Source organism: Seriola dumerili, unplaced genomic scaffold (genome assembly GCF_002260705.1).
Source record: "Seriola dumerili isolate Sdu_G_001 unplaced genomic scaffold, Sdu_1.0 BDQW01000449.1, whole genome shotgun sequence".
Taxonomy (NCBI): Eukaryota; Metazoa; Chordata; class Actinopteri; order Carangiformes; family Carangidae; genus Seriola; species Seriola dumerili.
In genome coordinates this window covers 5889731-5916413 of record NW_019174704.1, presented here as the reverse complement: position 1 = coordinate 5916413, position 26683 = coordinate 5889731, and the positions used below count along the sequence as shown (strand labels likewise).

Here is a 26683-nt window from a genome sequence, read left to right as displayed (position 1 = left end):
ACAGCTGGTCACTGCAGGTGCAGGTGTGGCCTGATCGTGCACTGTGGAGGGACTAGAGGAAAGAAAACCAAGCCAGGAGCTGGCCAGGGAAGGGATCGGGGGCTCCTCAGTTTTGTTAGTTCCTCCTCCTCACTCCTGAAGTTTCTTCTCGAAACTGAGCGCACGTTTTTCTATTTTTTCACCCTATTTTTTGGGAGGGTGTTTGGGGAGCGACTGCCTCCCAAAGATAGACATATGACACAAAGAGATGTGCACACTTTGCACACACGCACATACACGCGCCCGGACACGCACACACACACACACACACACACACACACACACACACACACACACACACACTTGTGATGGACTGCTCTACATGTACAGAGTGCTGGAGAAGTAAACGAAGAGGCAAGGTCTTTTCAGCAGCATGGGCCGAGAGGCTGCAAGGCCAGATGTCCGTCCTACATTTGAGGCCTGGGGGTCTTTTGTCCTTGTGCTGTCACTGTACGTCACACAAAGCCCCCTCCTTGTGCTGTCACTGTCACGTCACCCACCAACCATACACCCAAGTCTCTGCCCCCACGAACGCACACAACACAGGCAGGGCTCCAGCCTTGGGTGCGGACAGAGGGCACTCCCTAGCGACTGCTGTTCTTTATGGCTTCCTTCGCGGCTACAATCAGAGGCGTCAGGCTGGATAGAGGCTTCGCCAGCTTGAGGAAGGAATGCTGTAGAGGACAGAGAGGATATGAAGAAATACAGAGTTACAAAAATATAAAAAAAGTTGACATTTAGTGATAATTTGGTAACATCTGCTCCAGATGTTTTGATGATTTGGTAACATCTGCTCCAGATGTTACCAAATCAGAGCAGAAGATGGCAAAGGTAGGAGGCAAAATCTTGATCTTGAAGCCATCTTTAGCAATATTAACTAGCAATTCCAGGAGAAGAAGTAACATTAGTCAACAGTGTTTGTGCACTTACATGTGAAATTATTAATTTTAACACAAATTGTATCAAGTAAGATTAAGAAAGGGTTTTTTTTGTTATTGTCGTCGGTTTTATGGACATGTGCTTTCTGCTAGATGGTTCCGAAAAATCCCAAAGATCCTGAAGAATCAGATCGGCTACTTTGAACTTTGATTTTGCAAGAATAAGATTGTACTAACTGTCAAATTTTCCCCTGAATCTTTTGGTATTTTCCTGCAAGCCAACACCTGACTAACTACTTGTCCATGGCCAACACAACCTGGTTGATGCCATATCACCCCCATGGTGCAGGACTAGCTCATGTACAAGATAATACGTGTGGCAAAACTGTGTGTACATGCATGTTTGGGTCTGAGTCTCAGTTTCACCTGTAGCAGCTCCTTGGCAGAGCCTCTGCGGTCCACATCCATCTCCAGACAACGGTTGAGGAAGTCTCTGAACACGGATGACAGTCTCTCTGGGTTCTGCAGCTCTGGAGTCCCGTTGGTAGCTATCAGGTACAGCGCCTGGAAAGATGGAGGCGGTCAAACAGATTATCAAACGAGGGCACTATAGAAAAAGAAATCTGAATATTTCATTTTCATGCATACTGTATGACCCGCGAGCTAAAGCTCTGAGTCCTGTTTGTGTTTTACCCTGAGTGGATTCTCGTTCAGGTAGGGCGGTTCTCCCTCCACCATCTCTATCGCCATGATTCCCAGGGACCAGATATCCACTTTTGGGCCATAAGCCTTTCGAGTGACCACCTCCGGTGCCATCCAGTAGGGCGTTCCGACCATCGTGCTGCGCTTGTTCTGCTCTGGAGTGATCTGGGCACAGAAGCCAAAGTCGGCTGCAGGGGGAGGCAGAGGGAGAGAGGTGCCGTGGTGTGTTAAACATTTGAATCTGAGCCACTTGTTTGTCATTAATGGTGTTTTTTTTACTGTAATCCTTCCACGCTAAAACCAATTCAGAAATGTCAAAAAAGTAAAGACTTACTAAGCTTGACGGATCCGTCCATACCCAAGAGGATGTTGTCACTTTTTATATCTCTGTGGATCACCTGGTTGGAGTGTAGGAAGTCTAGAGCTTGAAGACACTATGAAGAGGGAGGAAAAAAAGCTAAAAATATATATCTGATCGACACCCACACACACAAAGGGAAGCCTGCACTAAGCACATAGAGTATTTGGACGGTCTTTTTCTCTTGGCTGGTTAAGTGTTCACATGCTTTTTTTTAATGTGCCCACCTGAATTTAAGGGTCACCTCATCATAGCTACAGAAGTAGTGGGCAGTACTGCTGATGTGTAAACTTGGCTTCTTACCTCTCTGCAGACCGCAGCGATCTGGCCCTCGTCCATGCAGGTCTCAGTCACTACATCTGTCAGCGAGCCACCGGCCAAGTACTCCATCACCACCCATAGCTCATCTCCCACCAAGTAACTAAACAGAGGAAAGAGGGAGGGGAAAAGAGAAAAAAAATGAAAAATTCTTGTGGTTCTGAACTAGTGTGGCCTTTCAAAATGTGGTGTTCAGCTCAGCTGTTGCTTTGACAGCCTGACACAGAGTTAATTTCTAACACATAGGGTAGAAGGTCCTCAAACATGTTACTGCTAGAGGTAAAAAAAAAAACTGGACAGGACAACAGGACAGAAATCAGAGCTGAGTAAACGAGGTACTAAAATGTGACAGAAACTGGGGATGTTTAATTCCTATTTGAGTTTTAAAACACCAGGTGGCAGTAATGCACCTTTAGACGAATGCTGACTACCATGAAGAGGGAAAAAGAGGAAGAACAAGATGAGGAAAAGGAAAAAGACCTGAGAAGGAGGCGTAGAGGATCCCTCAATGTCATTGTGGTAACAACGTACATTGACCTCGTTTAACTTATGATGACAAGTCGGTTGCTTTTAGCAAGTCAACATCAGATACATTCATGCAGCTGTGTGAGTTGTGTTAGAACCTTTAACCGTCTTAGAAAACAAAAAATGCAAAAATGATTTTACATATGCTAGAAAAGCTACAACAGCTGTGCCACTAACCTGCTAATGTCTTCTCTGAGTTTTATGAAATCTTTGTATCAGCCTTGTATTTCCAATGTCATGTAAATGCGTGAAGGAGCAAGATAATGTGTAAAACTACAAGTGCTAAAACTATTTTTCAATTAAATGGCCAGAAAATGAATTAAGAATAACTTTGGGGTTTGATAAATGCAAAACAATTGCTGGTCTCAGCTTCTCAAATGTGCAGATTTGCTTTTCTCTCTGTTATATATACAGTATGACATGAAACTCAAGATCTTTGGACTGTGGTTTGGGCGTCACTTTGGGCTCCGGGAAAATGATTTGGAATTTTGTTTTGTGGTGATCAGAAATCTAAAACTGACCTGTCCAAGTAGTTCACTATATTGGAGTTCTTGTTTTCCCTCATCACCAAGATCTCATTGATGATCAGCTCTTTCTTGGGCTGCTGCTGCAGGTTCATCTGCTTAATGGCCACCTGAGAAAACAGACAGGAGGAATTTGCAGCTCAGAACAAATATAAGCCTGATGGCTTAGTGAGGAAAAAGGAATAATATACAGTGTGAGAGTGTTGTACCTCTTGGCCAGTTGCGATGTCGATGGCAGTGTACACAGTGCCGGATGCTCTGTAAAAAACACACAAATCAAAATCACGTCAATGGTACATCATTTATGTATTATACACAGACACCGATAATCATAAAGAAGTGTAACCAAAACTAAATGGTGTTATTATATGATTACTATTTTGCCTGTAATGCGTGAGGAAAATTGAGTAATTTGATGCAAAGTTTCAAGAGACTTACAGCATATACATCAACAAAATTAAAGTGATCATCATTTCCTGCTGCTTCTACAGGAGCAGTGCTAACTGGGCTCAGAAAGACAGTATGAGCCACTTAAATTTCTATATTCTGCAGATTAATATAGAGAAAGAGTAATTTTATTTAAATGCAAGAACAATTTTACATCGAATACATCAGATTTACTAGTTAATATTCAGGCCACAGACGTACTCTGGTTATTATAACTTGATTTAACTTAATTAGAAAACAGGAACTCTGCTGGGATAGGGCAGTCAGACTGAGTGGACGAGTTAGCGTGGTGGCTAAACGCCTTTATTCCTTTGATATTAAAATATCACTCGCTAAAATGAAGTGCTAATGATGTCATGAAATAATAAATTAGCACAGAGACGCCACAGTGTAAAACAGTCTACACTTGACGCCAGACGCTCAGCTAACTGTATGTGTGCAATATGGAAACTTAGATTGGATTACCTTAGCAGTGATGAGCACTTATACTGAATGCACAAGGAGTGTATGGTTTCCAATAGTTGGTCAAAGGAATGGTATGCAGCCATTCTGACCTTATTTGGAAGTGAAACTCATGATAGTGAAAACCTTCACCTAGGCCTCTAGTCTTTCCACTTTCTCTGTTTGTCTTGCTGTAAGCTGCACCTGTGTACCTTCAGAGGCTATGAATAATGAAGCACAGTTCCTGGTACTAATAAGTTAAAGATAACCTGGTGGAGAGTAAATAGACAGTTATCTATTGTTTAAGATAAGAGCTTCCTGATCAAATGTGGAAAGAGTGAGCACGTTAAAACAGATAAGAACCACAGAGTTTTTTTTATCTGTGCAGATGTGTAGTGAACAGGGAGAGAGGGCCTTAAAAAACAGAAAGACAAGCAGGGGGAGAGAAAGAGCTGGCTGAGCTAATCTGGCCCATGGCCATTTCAGGATACAGTTCTCATTTCCTCTCTACTTATTTTTCTCCCAGTCATTCAACCTAACCCTCCCTCTGCCTCTCTGAAGTGGTCACCATAGCTCCATCTCTCCCGGTGAGACTGACTGCTCCTGAAATTGCTCCATTTCAATCACTGTGACGACTGGTTGATGATCACGGACGGACTTACCCTTGTCCTATTTTCTCGAAGCGCGTGTACTTCTTTTTGGGATCCCCCACGCTCACAATACTCCCTGAGTCAGAGAGAAAACAGATATATAATGTTTGAGCTTGTGTGGGCGCACACCGTCATGACAGCCTTCACACAAACACGCAAATATACAGAAGACAACACCGCAGAGCCTTTTCTGCCTTTCTATTTCAGACATGCCCTGCCTCGTAGTGCAGCTACTCCAAGTACATGGATCTGCACTTTAATTTGGGCTGAAGTTGCATTGCAGGGAGAGGAGTGTCAGGATGAAGGCCACAACTAATGATAAAAACTTCTTTGCCCCTGTTTTTGTTTATAATAACAATTCCTCTAAATGCACAGAATTTGTGCAATGTAATATGTGTAAAACCTCAACTGGAAACCAGATATCCAGCCCGTCTTCTGAATTACCACACAGTGAATTATTCGATACAGCTGCGCACACAACCACAAATCGACAAGCACACACAGATACACATCAGGGACAATGAGGTCATGTCCTCGGTGTTGTTTTTGGACACGTGTGGATTTTAACCTTGGGGAGGAGTTTTCATTCTACAATATTTGGATGATTGCGATCATTTTTCGACGTAATATCTTTAAATTGGATAAACAAAAAATCAAGAGATTTAGGATTTCTGTACAACCATTGCTGCTGGCTGTGTGGAGAAAGATTTGAAATCATACTGAAATAATCATATAACTAACCCTTAATGAATAAAATCTAATTTGGACTCTAAGTTCCTATAACTCTGTCCTGATAAACATACAAACACATACTGAGCTCTAAAGACACATACTGAGTCTCTCCAGAATCTCCTCATCTGTCATTTTGGACTTCTTCCTCTGGCGGTCAGTGTGGCGATACATTGTGTTGGATGTGTTCTCTGGCTGCACCTGCGACTCCGGTGGAGTCAAAACTTCTTTCACAGGGGTGGGGGGCTTTGGTGGGTCCATGACAGAGCGCGTGTAGATCTGCAAGAGGAGGAAAGAGTCACAAAAAATGTAGACGGGGCCAATGTACTCGCAGCAGAATGATTTCACCAGTCGTACCATATATACTCACAGATTTGGTGTGCTCGGGCCGAGGCGCGATGACCGGGGGCAATTCGTCGTCATCATCCTCCTCTTCCTCCTCCTCCTCCTCCTCCTCTTCCTCCTCATCCTCCTCCTCTGACACAGGTGGAGCAATCGGGGGCTCTGACGATGACGTTTTGGCACCCTGGAGGGTAGAGATGTGAGTAAGTGTGGATGCATGTGCCACGTAGCAGCATGGAGTGAAAAAGAGAAGATGCAGATCTTCTAATTTTTCCCAAATTATTAACAAAATTATTCTTTTCTCTGTGATGAATTGTCACCACAGTAAAGAGCCTGCAAACCCCCAAACCAGCCCAGGTACAGAGTTTGAGTTCTGGCCAGTTGAAGTTAAACAGGACTTCGTCTGTCATACAGGCTCCAGTGATGCTGAGTTAATTTTTAAATCGTGTCAATCACACAGTGATAACAGATTCAGATTATTGTAGATGAAAAATGCATCGTATTCATTAACATGTAGCCAGAAAAAGGAGCACATGTGATCAACATAAACAACATACAGTTAATCTGTCGTGATACTCTGCGCTGCAACAGTGCATCTGACATTTTGTGCAAAAAACCAAGAATGAGTCAGGTTAAGTTCTGTTAATAGTGGAGGAAAGCAATATGAGTCAAGTGAGAGCTAAAGAGACAAGCGCAAAAAGAGTGAGGTGCCATTTAGTGCAGTTTATCTGAGGGCTTTTGAGTTGAAGGGTCGGGTCAGGTGGCCATGAACCAGTGATGAGAATGATTTTTTACATAGGAACAAACTTTTCTATATTTAACTGTGCTACAGGAGAAAACATGCTGCAACACTGCAGTAATGTGCAATATGGTGATGAAGTGTAGACATCCTCTTGATGTGGGAGATACCTTTTAACAAGCATGATTAATATGCCTGAGGCATATTTATTATGCCTAATGCTCAGCCTTTATTCCCCCCATCCAAAACTCTGCTAGCCTTGGATCATCTTCCTCTTATGGAATGGAAACATTTCATCCATTTCTAGTGTCGTCATGCATAAATGAATCAGTGCAGCTTAGCTCTAGTGATTAAAGGGGAAGGGTCTGGCTGAAGGAAAGTCCCAGTCCTTCATTCAGACATACTGGGCCTCTGACCTGCTGCAAGGAGGGCTGAGCCAGGACTGCAGTGCAGAAATGAGTGTCTGGCTGACTGTAAGCAGTGCCATGTGTTTCTTTTTTTTTTTTCTTTTTTTTTTTAACAGAGCCATGCGCTAATGTCTACAATGGTGATGAAGTTACAGGCACATTATTGGCAATGTGGATCAAATAGTAAGGAATATGAGCTCATACATGCAGTTTCGACAGTCATCACAACCCTCTGTGGCATGCGCCCCTGCCCTGCCATTTCAGACACGGTCCATTCAAAAAAAAAAAAAGAAGATAAGAGGTGCTCTTGTGGAAGATAATAAATACAGTTTAAACTAATAGATCCAATCATACCCCCCAAGAAATTTCAATACAGAGAGTGATGATGCCTCTAAAATCAAGTATTTGTATGCATTTTGCATTAGCCAGTTGGCATAATCAAAATTAGGAGATCAAATAGTGGAATTTAGCTTCAAAGCCAATGCAGAGATACATCATGTGGAGAAGTAATATGGAGGAGTTACCTTGTCAAATAATGCGCTGCAGGTTCTAAGGCTGACAGGAGGCCCAGATGACAGCAGTCGGTTCTGAATGTGAAGGTTGAAAATGGGAGGATTTACTCAAAACAAACCCACACAATGTTTAAGAGTAAGTGGACTTCAGGGGGAGGAGGAGGAGGGGGGAGGGGGAGGGCAGGGGTCCGCTACTGAGGGATGGACATTAAGTCCACAAGTTGTCCTCCTAACACACAGCATGAGGAGAGGACATGATAGAGACAAATCATGCCACCTGAGGACTGTCCTCGCACAGGGCCAGAACATGTTTCCCTCTCCACTTTAAATGTTGTTTTAGTCACCTTTGACTTGGACGCTTCAGTAGTGACAATCTCATGTCTGTACCTGGTTTCTAATTTCCTCATCACATGCTAAAGATGCAATCCATTAGTTATTACAAAACCAAAATGATCAGATTACACCTCAATTATTGTCCAGTGTTGTGACAGCACACACATAAGCACACGCACATACACAGGATTAGTCTTTGCTACTGTATTTGTCAGTGTTGCTTTGTGAAAAGCACCTTTTGGCCCAAACTTATAAATCACTATAAATAAAACTTTACATCACTAAGTTTGACTCAATCAGTGTTACTTTGCATTACTATGTTTTGCCTCATTATCAATGCAGGATGCCAGTGTTTGCTGTGGTTGTGTTTGTATTTGTTTTAGATTCTTCAGCATAACAGGGAAATGGTTTCACCGTTGAGAAAAGGGAGCAGCCACAGACTGGCTTTATAACACTGATGGAAAATGAAGTGGCTGCTTTCATTGATCTGGATGGATTCATGCTGTTTTCCATTATACAATAAAACAAATATGAACAAAGAAGCATTACAGCTTGCGTGGCAACTTTTACTAGCTTAAACATGTCCTTACAGTTGCTTTTTACTACTGAACATCAAACCATTTTCAAGCTTTTTACCTTAAAGACTTTAAAATGACCATAAATGAAGTTACAGGAAGTTACAGATTTACGTTTAAGTTTACTTAAGGCACACATGTATTGTGTGAGCCTAACCAAACGTGGGAGACATTTCCCAACATTGTGGCTTCCATGCACCAACCACACTAGAGTCTAAGGTTTTTGTGAAGCAGTAATTTCAGCAACACATGGGAGAAATGTCGAGTGCAACCTGAGGTACACGTCACACTCTGACAAACAAACTGTCAATGCTGTGAATGTAGTTATGTGGTCGAGCCGTCTTTGTTGGTTGACATATGACTGCTGTGGTGTGACAAACACAATCACTTAAAGCGTGTGCGAGTGCAAGATTTAGCACGTCAGAGAGGACATCAGGCACAGGAAGTAAAGTTTAGATTTCCTTACCGCAATCCCTGAATCTAAAATTCAATTATGACTTTTTAATTGGTTGGATTAGGACGTGACAGTTTCTCTAAGTGCACGCTGAGCACTTAGGTCAAGGTGAGGCACTTGGTCGACCTGAAACATGAACAACTGGCTTAAATGGATGCTCAAAGATGTTAAATGAAAACCAGAGATTTCACAATAGGGCCAGCAGTTTTTTCCCATCGTCCTAATGCATTATGGGAAACCGTTATTTTTCTGAATCCTCAATCACAAGACAAGATAGCTGCAGGATAGACGTGGACTGTGGCAGGTGATAAGTGCAGAAGTGAATGTGATTTGCTTACAGTAAATAACACACCAGATCTCAAACATTTACCTGTATTGCAGGTTAGCAGAAGCTGGTGTTCAGAAAATTTGGACAGAGAGCATCAGGTTTCTTATGGAACTGTTTGCCTCTATAGACCAGTGATTGGCACCTCTCCTGTAGCTCTGCTCATCTCAGACAGTGTGGTCCAGCCATAGGAGAGAATCTGTGGCGCGGTAGCCGGTAGCTGAGTCATCTCTGCAGCCGTGGACCACTGTGACAGTCCAAGGCCGAGACGCTCTCAAATACCCTCAGTGAGCTCGCACAACCTTTTAGACTCACTGCCACACCCGCTTGCCCTTCACTGGCAAAGAGCTCTTTTCAAGCAATAGCCCTGCATGAAGTGATCCCAGTGTAGTTCGCCTGGGGCAGCGAATCCCACTGAACAGACTTGGATTCCACTTCTTCACCCGGCTGAGCGTGTACAGGCCAAGGCATTCAAAGCATAGATTACTCTGGTCAAAGCCAGGAATGAGGTCAGCACAGCGGGAGTCCTTCTAGATGCAGTTGAGCCTCCAGTGAAGCCTGTCTATGGGTATTTCAAAATCTGGTTAAGTAGATTGGAAAAATAAACAATGAGCAGGGCAGCAGCAGCTCACGCAGCAGTCACCGTTTCCGTGCACGAGCTGCAGAACTGAGTGGCATTTTACGCAAAATTCAGGGCATTGTGCTGCATAGTCGGAGCAGTGAGCCTCCAGAGGGGAACACAAACATTTTTCCCATTAGAGAGTAACACAGTCCATCCCAGGAATTCCCACACAGAGTTAGTGAGAGTAAAGTGAAGATTTACTGTGGTGTAGTGCAGGAGAGGTATAATTCCTCTGAGGTTCAAGACGATGAAATGAAGCCACATAATGTTGCAACTTACCTGTTAAATTATTACAGTTATATAAATCATAAAAAAAAAAAAAATCCCTCCATGTATTACTTAGAGAGATTTTCCAAAGCAATGAAATATGGCAGTAATGGTGCATGGCTAAGAACCAAAGACTGGGTTGATTTGTAATTGTAATTTTTTTTGCCTATAATAACCAGACAGTCTAGAGAGGACATGATACACAGTGCAGCAATAAAACTCCACATAAAACAGGCAGAGGAGCCACCTCTAATAAAAAGGCACATTTTTAATTAACAACATCACAATTATTTTAAAATTGAGCATTAAAAAGTAGTTGGATCCTATTAACTGGCCGATATTCTGTCAGATTATCATTTATGGTAATATTTTTCATTAAAAAAATATTCTTAAAAATCACTTAATATATATTATTTAGCCTAAGAAAATAAACCAGCACAAGCAAAAATAACTTAAGGTATAAAACAACTCACCAAAGTGTTTGCTGCTATGTAGCCATGTGCCGACTTGTCTGTAACAAGATAGAAGACTTTATTATAGAGACAGCATATCTTTGGTGTTAGAAATTGAAATAAATATGAAATGTTTTTGTCTTTTTTTTTTTTTTTTTATTGGTAACATTTATTTTATAGTGTCAGTATTTTGGTGTTGCTCACCTCCAGAGGTGAAGCTCATGTATTTCTGGTTGTTGACGGTCTCTTTGGAGTCGTAGAACTTTAAGACGTCCAACACGGCCTGTGGGTTCTTCTTCTGCTCCAGCTTGGTGATGTTCGAGGTCTGTAGGAGCCGCGCCCACTGCTCTGGGATACCCTGTGCGATTAAAAAAGAAATCAAATATTAGTTCTTGAGTGAAATGTAACATTTAAGCCACGATGTGCAAGTTTTGTCTTGAGGAAAGAATGTGGGGTTGTTAACAGTCTGTCAGTCACAGCAAGAAACTGGAGCAGTCTTTCATTCATATCATCTTTCTAAACTTGTGCATATTTTTATTTTTTTTTTACCAGACAAAGGTAAGTCAGGTGCTGACAAAGTAAGTCCACTGTTGTGCAGAAGCAGCGGCATTAGGGGCTCAGAAAAAGATGATACTTTGAGTGGGATCACGGAGCAAATCGAGAGCGATATACAGAGAGGTCTTGTTTTAAACTCTATGTGTCACAGGTGCTCAGCTAATCAAATGAACAAGGAACTATGTGTCACTGATGTCACGGACTGAGAGCTGTACATTTGGAAGTCAAATAGGTTAGACTACATATTCTTCAATGTAAAGGTGGTTTTAAAGGGTGATGATGATAAGTCTTAAAGTACCCGCATGTTATTTCTATATGAAATAATAAATATTTGCGACTGTCTGCCTAAACAAAGAAAACTAGACTTTTGTGTTACAGATTAGTCCTGTGCTATTGTGAATCCATTTCAGATTCATGTTCTCCCTTATTATTTTCCTATTTCGTATTTATTATTATGTTAATGCTTTTCTCATTACAGATGATCTCAAGGGTAAGGAAAACAATATCATGAACACTTGTACAATATAATGCACCTATACTGCAACAACCCCCCTACAGTGCAATGTATCTTTATACTGTATAAAGATAAACTGTATGTACTACAGTACAATGACCCATCACCACTGACTGGGGCCTCAAATTAAAAACATTAAACATTAAAAGTTTCTTAAATTTTGCATGGGGGCTATCGCATTGATCCTCTTGTGTCAAACAGATATTGAGGTTTTATTTCTTCCTAATATACTAGAGCATATCTGGTTAGAGTGCGTGGTGGTTTGAGATGCTATAAAGCATAAAAAAATAAAGTTTAAACACTTTAAGACCTTCTCTATGAATTGCTGAAACAAAAAAGACTAGATCAATTTAATGTGAAGAACATCAAACGGAGGAAATAAAAGAATAAGGAAATACTGTGTCATGGTGTCGTTATCCAGGCTCTGGCAAGAATAAAACATCTGCTGAAAAGTGAAACTGCAGCTAAAATGTAATTTACCAAGAAATGCTGAAGGCTTCCAGCGCAGGTTTCAATTGATAGGAGAGAGTGATTGTCATTCAAGTCACATGTATTACCAACCTTATGTGCTGGGAAATATATTATTATTTGACTCCATCACCTCAGGGAATTGCGATTTTAGTGTGTGCCTGGGCTTCTGCCTTTGGAGGAGAATTTTAGAAGCACATCAGTCCCTGTTTATACGCCTGATTGTCAGGTGAAAGGGAAACTCACCGTGAATTCTCCTGTTACAGCATCAAAGCCAACATGAATGGTATGTTCAAAGTCTGAGGGTAGGGATATCTCAGGACGTTCCTTCTCCTTCTTCTTGTTTGCTACAAGAGACAAATAAAACCTGATTACAGGCTGAATATTTATACAGAAAGTAAACTTGTAAATTACACGTGAGTAAATCCGAGCGTAAAAAGTGACATGGAGACGGACACTCACTCTTGTCTCCCCCGGGGAAGATGGAGCGCAGGCGGACCTTCTTGTTTTTCTCTTCAGGAGCCATTGGAAGTGGTTTAGAGGCGTGATTCACTGATGAAGAGTCTCGGGAACTACTGTTCATTCTCAAGGGGGGGGCTGGTGGTTTCTCTTCAATATCGACACTATCAGACATCTTTAGTGGCACTCACAATGTCCTGTGGGAGAGAACGAGAGAGATGGAGAAGTCCAGTGTTAAAGAGTCTGATTTTGGATCAGCAGGAACAGTGACACATGAGCAAGGTTACAAAATCCCTCTGGATGAACCAAACACACATACAACCTTGAAGTCTGACAGGTACTTAAGTGTACAAAATACAATGATATCAAGGGACCTAACTGAGAAATACATGTTTGTTCGTGTTTTTTTTTTTTCTGCTTGATTTTGAGCTGTGCCAAGGAGGTTAAGTGGTCACCCATGTCTGTCTGTTTGTTTGTTTCTAAGAAGGACTACACAAAAAGTACTGAACCAATTTGCTCCAAACTTGTTGGAGGGTTGGGGTACGGGCCATTATATTTTGGTGCTGATCCGATTAAAGGTCACTGACATATTTATGATGTTGAGATCAATGACTTTGTGTGATTTGGTGCACACCCAGATACTAATCCGGATCTGGTGGAGAAAAAATGTTTGGCCTTGGTGAGGGTATGCACTCCGCTGAGTACAATTCTAGTTTTTAAAATGTTTTTGTCAACATCAAGGACAGCTGCAAGTAAAATGCATATTCTATAACTCTGAGATTATCTATAAAAGGTTGGAAAATAGTGTGAAATTGGCCATCAGAATTTCCCAATGCCCAATGTAATGTTTTGAAATTGCTTGTTTTCCCTGACCAACAGTCCAAAACTCAGAGATATTAAATCCACAGTGATATAATACAGAGAAAAACAGCTTAAAAAAAACCTTTTTTTGTTTTTGTTTTTTGATTGTTTTTGACTTTAAAATCTGCTAAAAGTGTGGCATTCACTACTGATAAATGTGGGCAGAGAATGAGGTGAATGTCTTTTCTCTGTGGCTGGTTTCTGGAGCAGAAGAACCGGAGAAGGATCAATGCGCCAGAGACAAATCAAAACTTGATCGCTGCATTCAGACGGATAAAACTCTTACAGAAGACTCCTCGTTACAGTCTCAAAGTTCTGTATTTTCAGAGCTTTGGCCCATTTTCACATGAGGAATCCTGTTAGAGCGACACTGACTGCAGGTCTGAAAAAGTCTCATGAAATTGTGTATATTTATAGATCTCTGCTAACACATCTGTTATTTTGCATTGCAGATTCAGATATTATTCAGATTTAGACTCTATTATTCAGATTTAACTCCTGAAATTATCATTTTGATGTTTAAAAAGGACTCTCTACAAGAATCGTGTTTCCTCTTGCTATTTGAATGGAGGCTATTTGAAATGGTGGAGGTGGCGTCTGATGTCCAGTGGATCTGTTCAGCTGCGAAAACAGTAACCAGGAGCTGATTCTAAAAGAAACTGGCAAGACTAAACGTTCCCATCACTCATCCTCTCATCTTCTATCTCCCCATCCGACTAACATTTTAGACTCCTTCACTGCCTCACCCCGAGGCCAAGCCCATCATGTGATGTGCAGCACGACCGTCCCAGAAAGCGGGCCATCCAGGCCGCCCCCTTAGTGTAGACCTACATTAGCAAACAAAGAGCCTTACTCGGCTCTTACACAGTGCACACTGCCTCTGACAAATTACACATGTGCCTTCCCAGTGGCCTTTACGATTTTACATAACCATCGCCAGCACAACGCAAAATCTGGTTGGTTACACCCTACTCTTTGTGAACTTCCCAAAAGAACTGGTTTTGAATGAAGGAATTAGATTAGGAAGGAAGATGTAACATGATAAGAAGCCATGATTTAATCAGATATGTCCACAGTAACAGCATTATTACACAAGAGCTCTGTGCTTTCCCTTCCGCTGCCTCAAATCTTGAGGAAGATGCTTGTCCTTTTGTGCAACATGTTTGGCGGTACTGTGTAATTTCCTCATGAACCTGTATGAGCAGAACCAACACTTAGAGATTCTCAGAACGGATTCATTGTCTTTACAACTTTATGACTCTTGATGTCCAACAAAAACTGATTTATTAACTCAGGAATATTTTGATCACTATCGTACTGTCATACTAATTTCACCTTCACATTCTGTGTTTTCCTTATGATAACTACACATATATGTACACATTGAATTTGATTAAGTCATCATATTTCGACCCCATCTCCAAAACAGCCGAACACTGTCTCATCTTTCTTCCCTTTGATAATATTACCAATATGAATTGATGAGTAATGAGACTATTTTTAACGTTATATTAATATAAACCAGACTACAGAATATTTGACAATCCTTATCATGTGAAAGTCAAACATTGGTCTAAGATGAAAATACTATTAATTGTACAGTGTTGTTGTTCCCCTCTGCTCTCGTATGATGAGAATAAGAAGATCTTTGTTTCACTTAGCAACAGAATTTAACACTTGCAAAATGCACTGAGGTCTTTTCAGCCAGATGCACTTTTCTATAATCACTGTGGGAAAGTATTTGTTCGATAGCAGCCCATACAGTGCTGGCCTTCAGTACCAGAGCTTGCTGTAGATGAATTTTAATGTCTTATCTAAGTCAAGATGCAGCAAATGGTGGACACAAGTTACACACTGAAAAAGCCAAAGAGTGGCACATGATATAAATAAAGATACAAAGATTACATCAGTTGCACTCATGAGAAACTGCTGATTTAATCCTCCCCAAGACAGATTTATGTAAAAGGTGACTCACTCCTGTCAGATTGGTAAACTATACTAATAAAAGTTACTTGTTGATCCATCTTGGCTGGAGGGCACGCACTATGTTTGTGAAACCAGACAGTTACAGACAAACACTTCATGGTCTTAATGTACTGATACATTTTTAAGATTGTTTCCTGGTGTATTTCCAGGCTCTCATGGGATATATACTGGTGGTGGGGGTGAGCCTCCTGGCAGTTTCTACCGTGCTGGGTGAGTTCCAGGTGAGAGACCAGACAACTGCAGCAAACAGGTTCTCTTAGGTTGGAGGTTAGGCGTGTCAGCGACAACAAAACCTGGTAGAACTGTGCTGTTTGCAGAGGAATGTCACAATGTTGACAAGCTGAAGCAACGGGGAGCTGCTGACAACATGGCTATCATAACAACATAACAATAAGTGTATAGAAGACATAGTGGGAACTCAAAATGAACCCAAATTTAGTTAAAGGATATAGTTTAGGATATAATAGAGCGCCACAAGGGCTAAGTCAGGAAATGTTGACCTTTAGAGCAAGAGTTGAGCTTTCAATTTTCATGCTGGAAAGGGATGGCTTTAAAATGCTTTTTAAAGGGTTGATTTAAAATGCAAGGTGTGGACTGAGGCTACATGTTCCCGAAAATAGCAATGAAACCAACTGAGTCTTTATTAGCTGATACAAGGTAGCTCACAGCTCATCTTAGCTTCAAAACTATGTGAACTTTGCAACATTTTTTTTTTTTTTTTTTGTCTTTAACAAATAAAAAAATACATTCATATCCCCAGAAATCATATCAGATTATTCACTGAGAGAAAGACAATCACTGTAACTCCTCCAGCTTTTCGACAGCATTAAAAAAGCATTCAAATGCTGTGCATAATCCCCTACATATATCCACCTTGTCTGGAGTCCATTGTCTACAGACTAATGCAGCTGTGACTGATGCCTCTGTTAATCCATTAACATAATCTTGGGAACACATTGTTGCCAGCTACAGTTTGTCATGCAGCTTTCAGCTTTTTAGTAGTCATGCAGAGAAGTGGCTTCACCGACATGTGCACATGGCACAAGCAAGACCTGACAACAGTAGCTGGGATCTAATCAATCAGGTCACTATCTGGTCAGCAGATACAGTGGGAGAGAAATCAATGGCTGCAACATCAAATAATGACGAGGTGTCAGGAGGTTTTGAATCCTTTGAAAATGAAATGGATATTTTCTCGAGCTTTCTTGGGTGTTTCACACTGTACTCCTTCACTTCATCGATTCTCACGTCCTCCTTGGGACAGAATACACTTACATAAAGCAGTGCAGGTAAAGCGCATGCTCATAAATATGATAGTTTTAGCCGTTGGAGAGCAGTGTGGCTGAACGAAAAAAAACTCTTCAGCGTCTCTTGTCATTTCTATATCAGGCAACAGCGAGAATCCGCGCCACCAGCTGAAAAATATAAAACCACAAGGAACTGAGTGGTTTTATATTTAACAAATCTCTCACTCTGGTCCTCGCCGCTGTGTGGCTATTTGGCTAATCACCTGACATGCCGGCTGCCGGGCGGTCAGACGGCTAAAGATGGCAGATTCATGGAGGCCCAGACATCACTGATTCTTCACTCACATAAAACACTGACCTATTTACTGTGCACACTGACAGACAGGCAGGCAGTCAGTGAGAGCACTGTCCCTGAAACAAGCAGCTCCTATTTCTGAAAACACACATAGGCCAGTCTTTCAAGATCATAAATCAACTCTACGTCTGTCTTTTGACGGATACTGAGATAGTGTTATGAGGCTCCACTATTCCAGCACACTAGAAAAAAAAAGAAAAAAAAGAGGCTGTAAATGTAAACCAGGAAAACTGCAGCTGTAACGCTGACACACAAGATGCTAATTTGTCAGAAATTAAAACCCCAAACCTCATTCTACTTGGCTTGTTGTGGTAGGATGTGACATTTTGACAGCGATATGAGGATGTTCAAGTGTCTCAAAAACACACACAGACCCACCACAGACACACCAGCTCAACTCACATATTACTGGGGATGTTTTCACATTTCTCCCCCATAAAATATTAATCTATCCACGAAGAGCAGGCATTTTCTCTGCTCTTTCAAACATTAATGCTGAATTTGAATGGCTAACACAGGAAGAGACTCTAATCTTGAGCCCATGGCGGCCCAGTAATGGCCCCCGCAGTGGGGGGAGGGCTCCATAAGCCTGGCTCTTCATGCCCCTGATTAGGACACGCTCTCTGTTTGACTTGGCTTTAGCTTTGGCTGTGCTTCTTTGAAGGATGCTGATTACTTGGATGGGATGGACAGCTAGAGGACATTCAAAGGATAAGGAGGTAGGGGGGAAACTCCATGGCCACAGTTTACCATTGTTATCTCCTTTATCTTGGTGTGTACTGACAACCGCAGAGTTTTTAGAAACACTGAGACAGAAAGACAAGAGCAGTTCACCTGAAAACCATCATATAACACAAGCACACACCAACGCAAAGAAAATCGAAAAAAAAAAACGAAAGAACCCCACAATAAAACAAAACACAGACACTTTACCCAGACATTAAAGCACTGGAGGCCACTGACACACACATTTCAACATGCTATAAACACTCCTCTCTCACATGGTTGGTCTGTCAAGGTCAGAATAAAACACACACACAGCCACAGTGTAGATACCATGGAGTGCCATCCCCCTTTAATTTCAAATGGAGGGAGAGGGAGGAGGAGGAGGAGGAGGAGGAGGAGGAGGAGGAGGAGGTCGGTGTTCAATTCTGTTAAAAAGGACTCTGAAAGGGGCATGAGGAGAATTAATGGTCACAAGATCAAAACCTCATGTGGTCAAACATGCCACAGCATCCTCATAGAAATGACCTCATCTCCTTTTAGTTCTTTTGTTTGTTTGTTTTAGTTTATAGAGATATCACAATTAAATATAAAGGAAAAGGGATCTCATGCTGTAATATCATCTGACTTCGCATTTACATCTGATGGTTATTGTGTTATTATACAGATATTTTGCAGCATTCTTGTAAAGATAAATTCTTTTTTACAGGCTTTCGAACTCACTCATCTACTATACCAGAGTTTGTGTTCAGCCATAGACCTGGACTTAATGTCTGAAAAAAACAAAACAATAACCACACATATGCTTTTTCACTTTCTTGCTGCGAGTTCAGGTGAAAAGATTGATACCAGATGCACCTCTGAAGCTCACTAATCAACACATTATATCTTGTTTGTTTAATCTCCAACATGTTATTTTTACAATTCAGTTTTTGCACTGATGAAGACAACAAAGAATATGTCAGCATTACTTTGTCTGTGAAAAATGACACTGTTTGACACTTAATCTGTAGATGAGTGTCTAACAGAGCTTTGACATTGTGATAGCATAAAGTCATAAAGTCAACATCCAAAACGTACGGTACATTGAACCTGGAATTTCCAAAACATCTCAATCCTGGCCACTGTGGCTTCATGCAACTGATGACTGTGACTGTAGTTTCTGTGCTATAAAAATTTCTGCTTTAGCAGCTTTTGTCTGACGAGGCTCCACCTCTTCGGTTTGGTTCCCCTCCTGCAAAAACTCACTAACTCTGCTTTGCATACAGCTGCCAACGTTTTGTTCATGAGAGGGACAAGTCACAACTACCTCGTGAGTTTTCTTATAAGAGGTGGCAGGTGAGACAGGGGTGTATAAGTTTTCTTGCCTTACACAAGTTGTCGGTTTAAAGTTCATGAGGAAAGCTGAATTGTAGAAACTGTTTTGTGACAATTTTTGCAACAGTTTTTAATAAACATCTATATACAGACCGACAATGAATATAAACTAAGTAACTCAATATTGATTCAGTTCCTGTCACCTTTCGGTAAGTGCAGAATCATCTCTTTCATCGCTTGTCAATTGCCTCACAGCAGTAAAATCATGTGTTTCATTACCAAATAAAAAATTCAAAGTCAAACTTTTTCTTTCAACTTCTATTTTTAGCTGATACACACGCCTTGGGGGAAAGCCATGAAAATGTTGAACATGAACATCTTTTAATCATGTTGGTATAAAAGGCTTATACCCGTTCATAATATGCCAACTAGAGCATGATTACACAATATCAAAGGCAAACCTAAATGGATGCAATAGCCGCTCTTCCACGTTAAATGTCCATTCACACTGACCCCTCAGAGATCTGACAAACTATCAGCTCACATATAATATATTACAAACACTTCAATTTATTCAAGCAATCATGTAGTTATTCAGTCCTATTTTACACACAGCACAGAGCATAAATGTCTCTAATAAGTAACCAGTGATCTATTATTAGCCGCCACCCAGATGTCTGTGTCTGATCTTGTTTTCGCTTTCGTCACTCTTTTTTTTTCCTGGATTGACTGGAGAGCTCTAGATAAACTGTATGTTATTATAGCTTAAGCATACTGGTGACTTTTTTTTTTTTTTTTACCTCATATGCTTATTACACTCATATTATTTACTGTTCTATTTCCTTGCAAATCACACAAAAATTACACCGCAATGAAACTGGGTCATATTAGAAAACTTGAATTTTCTATTGTGGATATAAAGATGAAAGACAAACTAAGGTCCTACACTCCACAGGACTAAATCCACCACATATCTCAGGTCGAGCGGTTTGAGTTGAGATGTAATCCGCTTTAAAATTACACAGTGTTTTCTGATCCAATCCTCATTTAATCTAAATTAGATGACTGCAATGCATCTTTTGTTTGGCTGTTAAAATTCTACATTGATCTTGTCCAATGCTAATCAGCAGCAACACTAATGAGAGTGAAAAAGCACGATGACAAGAACCTGCCTTATTTTCTCTTATTGCTCGCACTAATTGCTCTCAGATTGAAAGGATTCATTGGTCCTACCACACAATATCTCCCTGGTTGACTTACTTACTATTAAGTAAAGCCTCTGCTCACAGAGTGTGCGATAACGTTCCTCATATTCAAAAACAAAGCAGAAGAAGGCTGCGTAGCCCACACTCAAGACCCATTTATTCCCCACAGACTGCAATCCACCATGACTCTCATTTTACCAGGCATCATCCTTTCCCAAACTCCCCTGCTGTGGAGGCCTGAGAACTCACTCTGTCATTTAATATTTAGCTCTAGTGAACCCGCCCCAGCGCTGCTCTCTCATGTCAGACAAACCCGATTTTTCTTCAACCTGCCACATTATTATTCTCATTTTCAAAAGATTCTTGTACCAGTGTCTCAAAATAATAGTTTCCGTAAGTGGTTTCCAAGGTAATTTCATAAGCTGTGTGCACACATCTTTTTTTTTTTTTTGTTTTGATGATGACATGTCAGCAGCAGCAGTAAACAATATTAAATTAAAAGACAGAAAATAACACTATGGAGCAGTCACAGCTGACAAAACTGCTGTATGCCGTGTTCTGACAGTTTGAGCCAGCAGTGGAATAAAAGTGCTTTAAAGTGAAGCAATTTATTCTGTCGGGTGGGGAATTTCTATCAAAAAGGACTACCAGTAATATTAATCTGCTTTAAAAAAAAAATGGCAGCTCAACTGGACAAAAGCTATTGATAAAATTAGAAACATTATTTTTAAGCTAGTTTATATGGCGGCTTGTCTGTTCTGAGACAAGGCCTGATTTTATTCAAAGCAAATTTCTCTAACTGGTACTTTATTCTGATGGGTATTTCCTGCCTGACAGAGCCAATGTATTATACTAGTACATTACGATAGCTTTCCTATCCCTCCTGACAGAATGAGCTGCCCTTTTTCCAAGCACATTTGATAGCCCATCTTAAAATATGAAGTATTTTGATGTATTTCATGCACTAAGGTTCTTCTCCTGCACTTGTATACAAGATCTCAGATATTGTAATTATGAGTTGCTGCTCTCTCGGGTGTAAAATAAAGACACGGGATAGATGCAGAAGTTTGTGGTTGCCCTTGGCTTAGTCCAACTGAATAGCTTGAATACCTTTTTAATGTACGCTGTCTTTACTTGATGGTTGATAGTAGAGGTCTCCAGGAAACAGAAGGATATTGCAATTATAAAATCAAGTGCCAAGGCCACAGGGATGCCCAAAACCTCAAACATGTCTCACACTTTTGACATTCCAAATAAACCTCATAATTTTACCTTATGTTGGTGGCTGTAATCTATGAATACATGAATGGACTGAATACACTGTGAGTAACGAGCCGTAAAACACATCTGTTTTCAAGATGACAAGCCAGAGATACTGATGGTTCCCTGTTGGTTGATACGTCTGGCGTGTTCTCAAGCATCTCTGAGTTTCCCACGAGGACTATTCAGAAATCAGACAGGTTTGGTTTCATATTATCAAAAAGATGAGCAAATCCCACTACAATTACCTCTGGAACCAAACTATACATTGACTGCTTATTCTATATCAGTTGCTAATGACCTCTCCATGTCCAATAAATATGTGAGCACCAAGCACAGGTAAGGCTGCTTATCTTGTATTATCTGCTCTCAAGGTACCAATGTGTGTGTATTTTTTTGGGGTGTTTTTGCATTAGTGTGGCATGGGTGGGCACGTTTGAGTGCCAGCTGGAGGCAGAGAGGGGGAGTGGATTCCCTCCTGCCATGCCAGCTGGTGCACCTTATCTGAGTCAAGTTGAAAGGGTTAAAACACACCCACTGAAAGGGAAGACGGCAAAACACCAAAGGAGCATGTCCATGTTCTCACTCTCTACAGCATTTTCTCCAGCAGCGTATAACGTTTCCATGTACAATAGATACTTTTGAGTTCTAACCTCAGGAGATACAGCGCAATGGTGAGGAGGTGTGAATTTATACCAGCTAAAGAAATTATTTCTATACCATAGATGAAACAGTCACCTTGCACACCGCATCTGAGGTCATGGCAGTCTTTTCATTCTCTGAAAACTCTTCCCTACTTGATAGCCTCCAACATCTTGCTGCTCTTTCTGCAGCCTGCTCGTCTTCAAACAAATTCAAGTCCAGATGCTCAGTTCTCCTGCAACTCTCCGCAAACTCTCGACCCAGTGAAACTTGTTAATCTCTTAAACCCCCTGAACCCTTTCCTCCTCTGCAACATTTCATCCTTTTATTCTCCACAGTCTCCATCCATCTGGAACGTCTTCGCCCATTGCATCATCTTACTGTAAAGACTTTAACACCTCTTACTTTCTGGAACCTTGAATCCTCCCAAGACGTTTCTCTGACTATCTTGACGCCACGTTTGTAATTTGAGTTTGATACTTCGGAAACAGAACAAGTCGCACGAGGAATATCTATATTTGTAGTACGCACAATGAGACGACGGATAAACGCACACACAGACACACAGACAAGCAACCCTGTTCTAAGTAGCTACAGACATCAAGTAGGGAGATTACGGAGGGAGCTGTGTCAATGTGTCAGTGTGTGAGTGTTTCCTCTGTCTCTCTCTCTCTCTCTCTCTCCCTGTCTCTCTCCATCCATCTCTCTCACTTACTCCCCCTCCTCTTTCTGAGACAAAATGGCCAGATGGCTTCCAATCCTAGATGCTAATCCACAACACACAGACTGTAGCTCTGACACACCTACCACAAGAGTACTGCTCCGATCTAGACGGCTGTGCCCTTAAAACACACGCACAACACGCACAACACACACACACACACACACACACACAAACACACAAGCACACACACACACCAACATGAGACCACTACACATTCATAAACTGTCAACAAGAGTCCTGAATGATAACTCCACTTAACAATAGCAACACAACTTACCCAGAGTAAGTCCTCAACAGATGGAGGCCTACTTGTATGTGTTGTGTGTGTGTGTGTGTCCTATACTATCATATTTCAGCCAGCCCAGTTAGCAGGCTACTGGCCAAGATGAGGTCCTGTGTCTACTGCTTTTGTTAGCTGAGGTGAGGTAAGAGAAGCTGTGTGTGTTGGGTTACACCGGCCAACGGAAAACATGGGGAAGCCCAGAATGGCACGCTAATACACAGGGAGACAAACAGGCAGACATACTGAAAAAAGAAATGTTTTACATTTTCTCGGTGCACAAATGAAGTGCTGCTTTTACCATGTGTCCTCTATGACCATGTTAAATAAAAGCGCATGACATGAGGTGGCAGATTAGATTAACTGTTTCATTTTGGTCACCCAGGTCTGGGCAGATGATCCTATTGAAAACATAAATAAAACAAAGTAAAATGAAACATCTACTAGTACATTTATCCAAGTGCCAAACAGATAAGGATGTCCAGGTTAGCTCCTCAAAACTACCTTTTCTAGCATTGCCTGACAAATCAAGCTACAATAAAATCATTCATTATTTAAGCATAATGAAGAGAGAAAAGTCAAAACCCCAGTTTATTACAGTGAAAAGATACTGTGAATGATGCGTATCTCTTTTCTGTGATGATTTAGTAAATGATTTTCTTTTCCACGTTTCTCTCCATTCAGTCTTACAAGGCCATTCAATCTAATGCTGGTTGTTCACTGAATATGAATAATAAAGGTAATGGATGTCTCGGTTAGTCGGTCATAAAGGTCAGTTGTGAAAACATTTGCATCAAAGCTAAACCACAATAAACTTGGATGTTGCCTGCAGAACATGTGTTTACACTATAAACGGTATACTGAGAGGTGCAGGTTTACTTTTATTCAGAGGAACACAGAATGCACAGTGTATGAGAGCAGTCACATCATCACATGTTGAGTAGCAACAGCTTCTGCCTGTGTTTTGTCTTTGCACATATGAAATTTTTATGAGGTGCATGCAACCTATGCAGAGACAATAGCCTATACAGGTACATGAATACTTTCAAATGACGGCGAGCAGCCCTGCACAAACCCATATAAAGACATACAAAATGCAGAGCTTTTAACTGAAAATTAAGGTGTGATAAATATATATCGAATGTGGCATGTGGTGCATAGTGTCTACAGTCCAGAGAGGAGACCAATTATCCAGCAACAGTTTCACAGAACAGGACATGTTAATACCAAACGGTAAAACCCAGCTTTTCTGTCTGATTGTCTCTATACCTGACACTGCATTAGATTACCACTGTACGCCTGGTGTCTTTTCTGCCAAGACCAGTGCTGTGTAATAATGTGCTGTACTAGCACAAACTATTTTATGCACTGACAAAATTTTCTGTGAGTTTTAAGTAAAAACAACAGTAAAGATGATAAAATGATGTTGTTAAAATGAAAAAGGACAAAGGAGGGGGCACGGTGGTGGTGTTTATGGACAGTTTAGGTTTTAGCCACTTCATATTTCAATGCAAAAATACAGCACAAACCCTTGGATGAGCACAGTGAAAGAAGGATAGAGTGCAGTCATGGTGTAGGATGTCCAGACAGACAGATTAGTAATGAATGGAAGGGCATGGATGTGTATCAATATAACAGGCCAACGTTCAAAGGGAGTAGCACCTTCAGTATCCCATCCCCCAATTCCCCTCTACAATCATTTCACCCTCCCTCGATCACTGACATGACTCCCTAACATCCCCTTTTCACACGACAGCCAGACAACAGGTCTCCCATCAGGCCCTGCTTCTCACAAACCGGAGGATGACTGCGCTTCCTGGGAGAGGAATCTCTCACTCCCTCTACGTTGGCTCTGACACCACGATCTAAATGAGCAGCAGTGATGGGGAGACACACATTCAGCTCGTACTGTAGCCAGTCCTTCCATCCTCCTCCTCCACCACCGATGGCTGTGGAAGAATCCGTGGCAGAACAGCTCAGCTTTCACAGGACCGGCCCCCACCCCCACTCCGATCCCCAATGAAGTCAGGTGACCAGATGTTGTATATCTCCCTGTCACTACAGCCGCCATGAAACCGCTACACACATCCATGTTAAAGGCAGGAGACAGAGGCATGTCTCTGCTGTCTGTGTGTGTGTGTGTGTGAGTGTGATCACTGAAAGACAGAAATGGAAATAAAAGCCATTTCTTCGTGAAACCCTCCCTAGAAAGACCATAAGTGAGGCAGTGCAGAGATAACAAAAGAGCATCCATCAGCATATTAACCATCCATCACCCCCCACCCTATCCACAGCATATACAGCTCAGATCCATCCGTCAGCCTCGGGTCTACAGACCCAAAATAGCATTGCTTCTTTTTTGTTCCAGTGTTGCCACTGCAGCTGCTGCATTTCTCCAGAACTGACACACACACACACACACACACACACACACACACACACACAGACACACACACACACACACACACACACACACACAGCCTGTACAAACGCCACCATTGATTCTAACCCTCCCCATCAATAAAGATGCTATTTGTGAGGCACGAGGGAGTACATACAGAGATGATGTGATGCAGAGGGGGGTATATGATCATAGAAAAAATATCCAGCCCATCTGATGCAGGCATCCATTTCCATCTCGCCCTCACGGACAGACTGCTGATGAAACAGCTGCCTCCTTAGCAGGGCAGAATGCAGAATGGAAGAAGAAAAAAAAAAAGGCTACAAAGCACCCCTACATACACAGCCTCCCCCTCCTCCTCCTCTCTTCTCCTCCCTCCTCTGCCTCCCCCCTCCACATCCCCTATTGCATACACAGAGAGGGAATTACCTGAAATATGTCTTCACATTCTCTTGCTCAGTCTTTCGCCTTTGAGCCTGGAGCTGTGGTAGATTCATCGTCAACCGTACAGTCCTAATGACAGTGTAAAGGCAGGATTGCCATTCTCTTGTCAGACCAGTTCCTGACCCTAAAAGCAAGCTTGTTCGGCAGGCTGGATGCTTCACTGGCTGCTCACTGTTCCCTAGCCCATGATGTCATCCACCCAGCTTTGCCCATTGGCTGAGAGGCTGAATATTAATGCAGGCAGCAGGTCTGGGGGAGGAGGCAGCCAACGGCCAGACAGACTTGGTTTTCTGTTTAACAGACCAAACCTGCTGAGTGAGAAGGCTAGGAGGGAGGAATTATGTGTCCTGATCAAAAGCTTTTCTTTTGCAGACTTGTAAGGCAGGGGTCTATGTTGCTATAGCTTTTAGTACTTCAGGGAGGCTGGTAAATCTGCAAATTTAAGGCTTTGCAAAAGTGGGTCTTTTAGGTTTAAATTTTGCACTGACAAGTCTGTGTTGTATGCAATAGTCCAAAACAACTATAGTTTCACTATGTGTAGAGTGCATGAAAGAAAACAGCATATAACTAAGTATAAATAGTGAAAATATAATAATTTGCTAC

General features: G+C 41.6%; 1 protein-coding gene across 2 annotated transcripts; it reads right to left on the bottom strand.

Annotated features, from left to right (window-relative positions):
- Positions 1 to 313: 313 nt before the first annotated feature.
- Positions 314 to 26180, bottom strand: LOC111234276 (serine/threonine-protein kinase PAK 3). Of its 2 annotated transcripts, XM_022762258.1 has the most exons (16): positions 26066 to 26180; positions 12639 to 12832; positions 12423 to 12523; positions 10844 to 10997; positions 10661 to 10698; positions 7624 to 7686; positions 5982 to 6137; positions 5716 to 5890; positions 4895 to 4958; positions 3554 to 3602; positions 3342 to 3454; positions 2281 to 2398; positions 1954 to 2053; positions 1611 to 1807; positions 1344 to 1481; positions 314 to 713 (listed from the first exon to the last, which is right to left on the bottom strand). In XM_022762258.1, the coding sequence occupies exons 2-16, from the start codon at positions 12808 to 12810 to the stop codon at positions 624 to 626; spliced, it is 1728 nt and encodes a 575-aa protein (XP_022617979.1). In that variant the 5' UTR covers positions 12811 to 12832; positions 26066 to 26180; the 3' UTR covers positions 314 to 623. The 2 variants fall into 2 exon arrangements, with proteins under 2 accessions (XP_022617979.1, XP_022617978.1); XM_022762257.1 differs by lacking the exon at positions 7624 to 7686.
- Between the last annotated feature and the right edge of the window lie 503 nt (positions 26181 to 26683).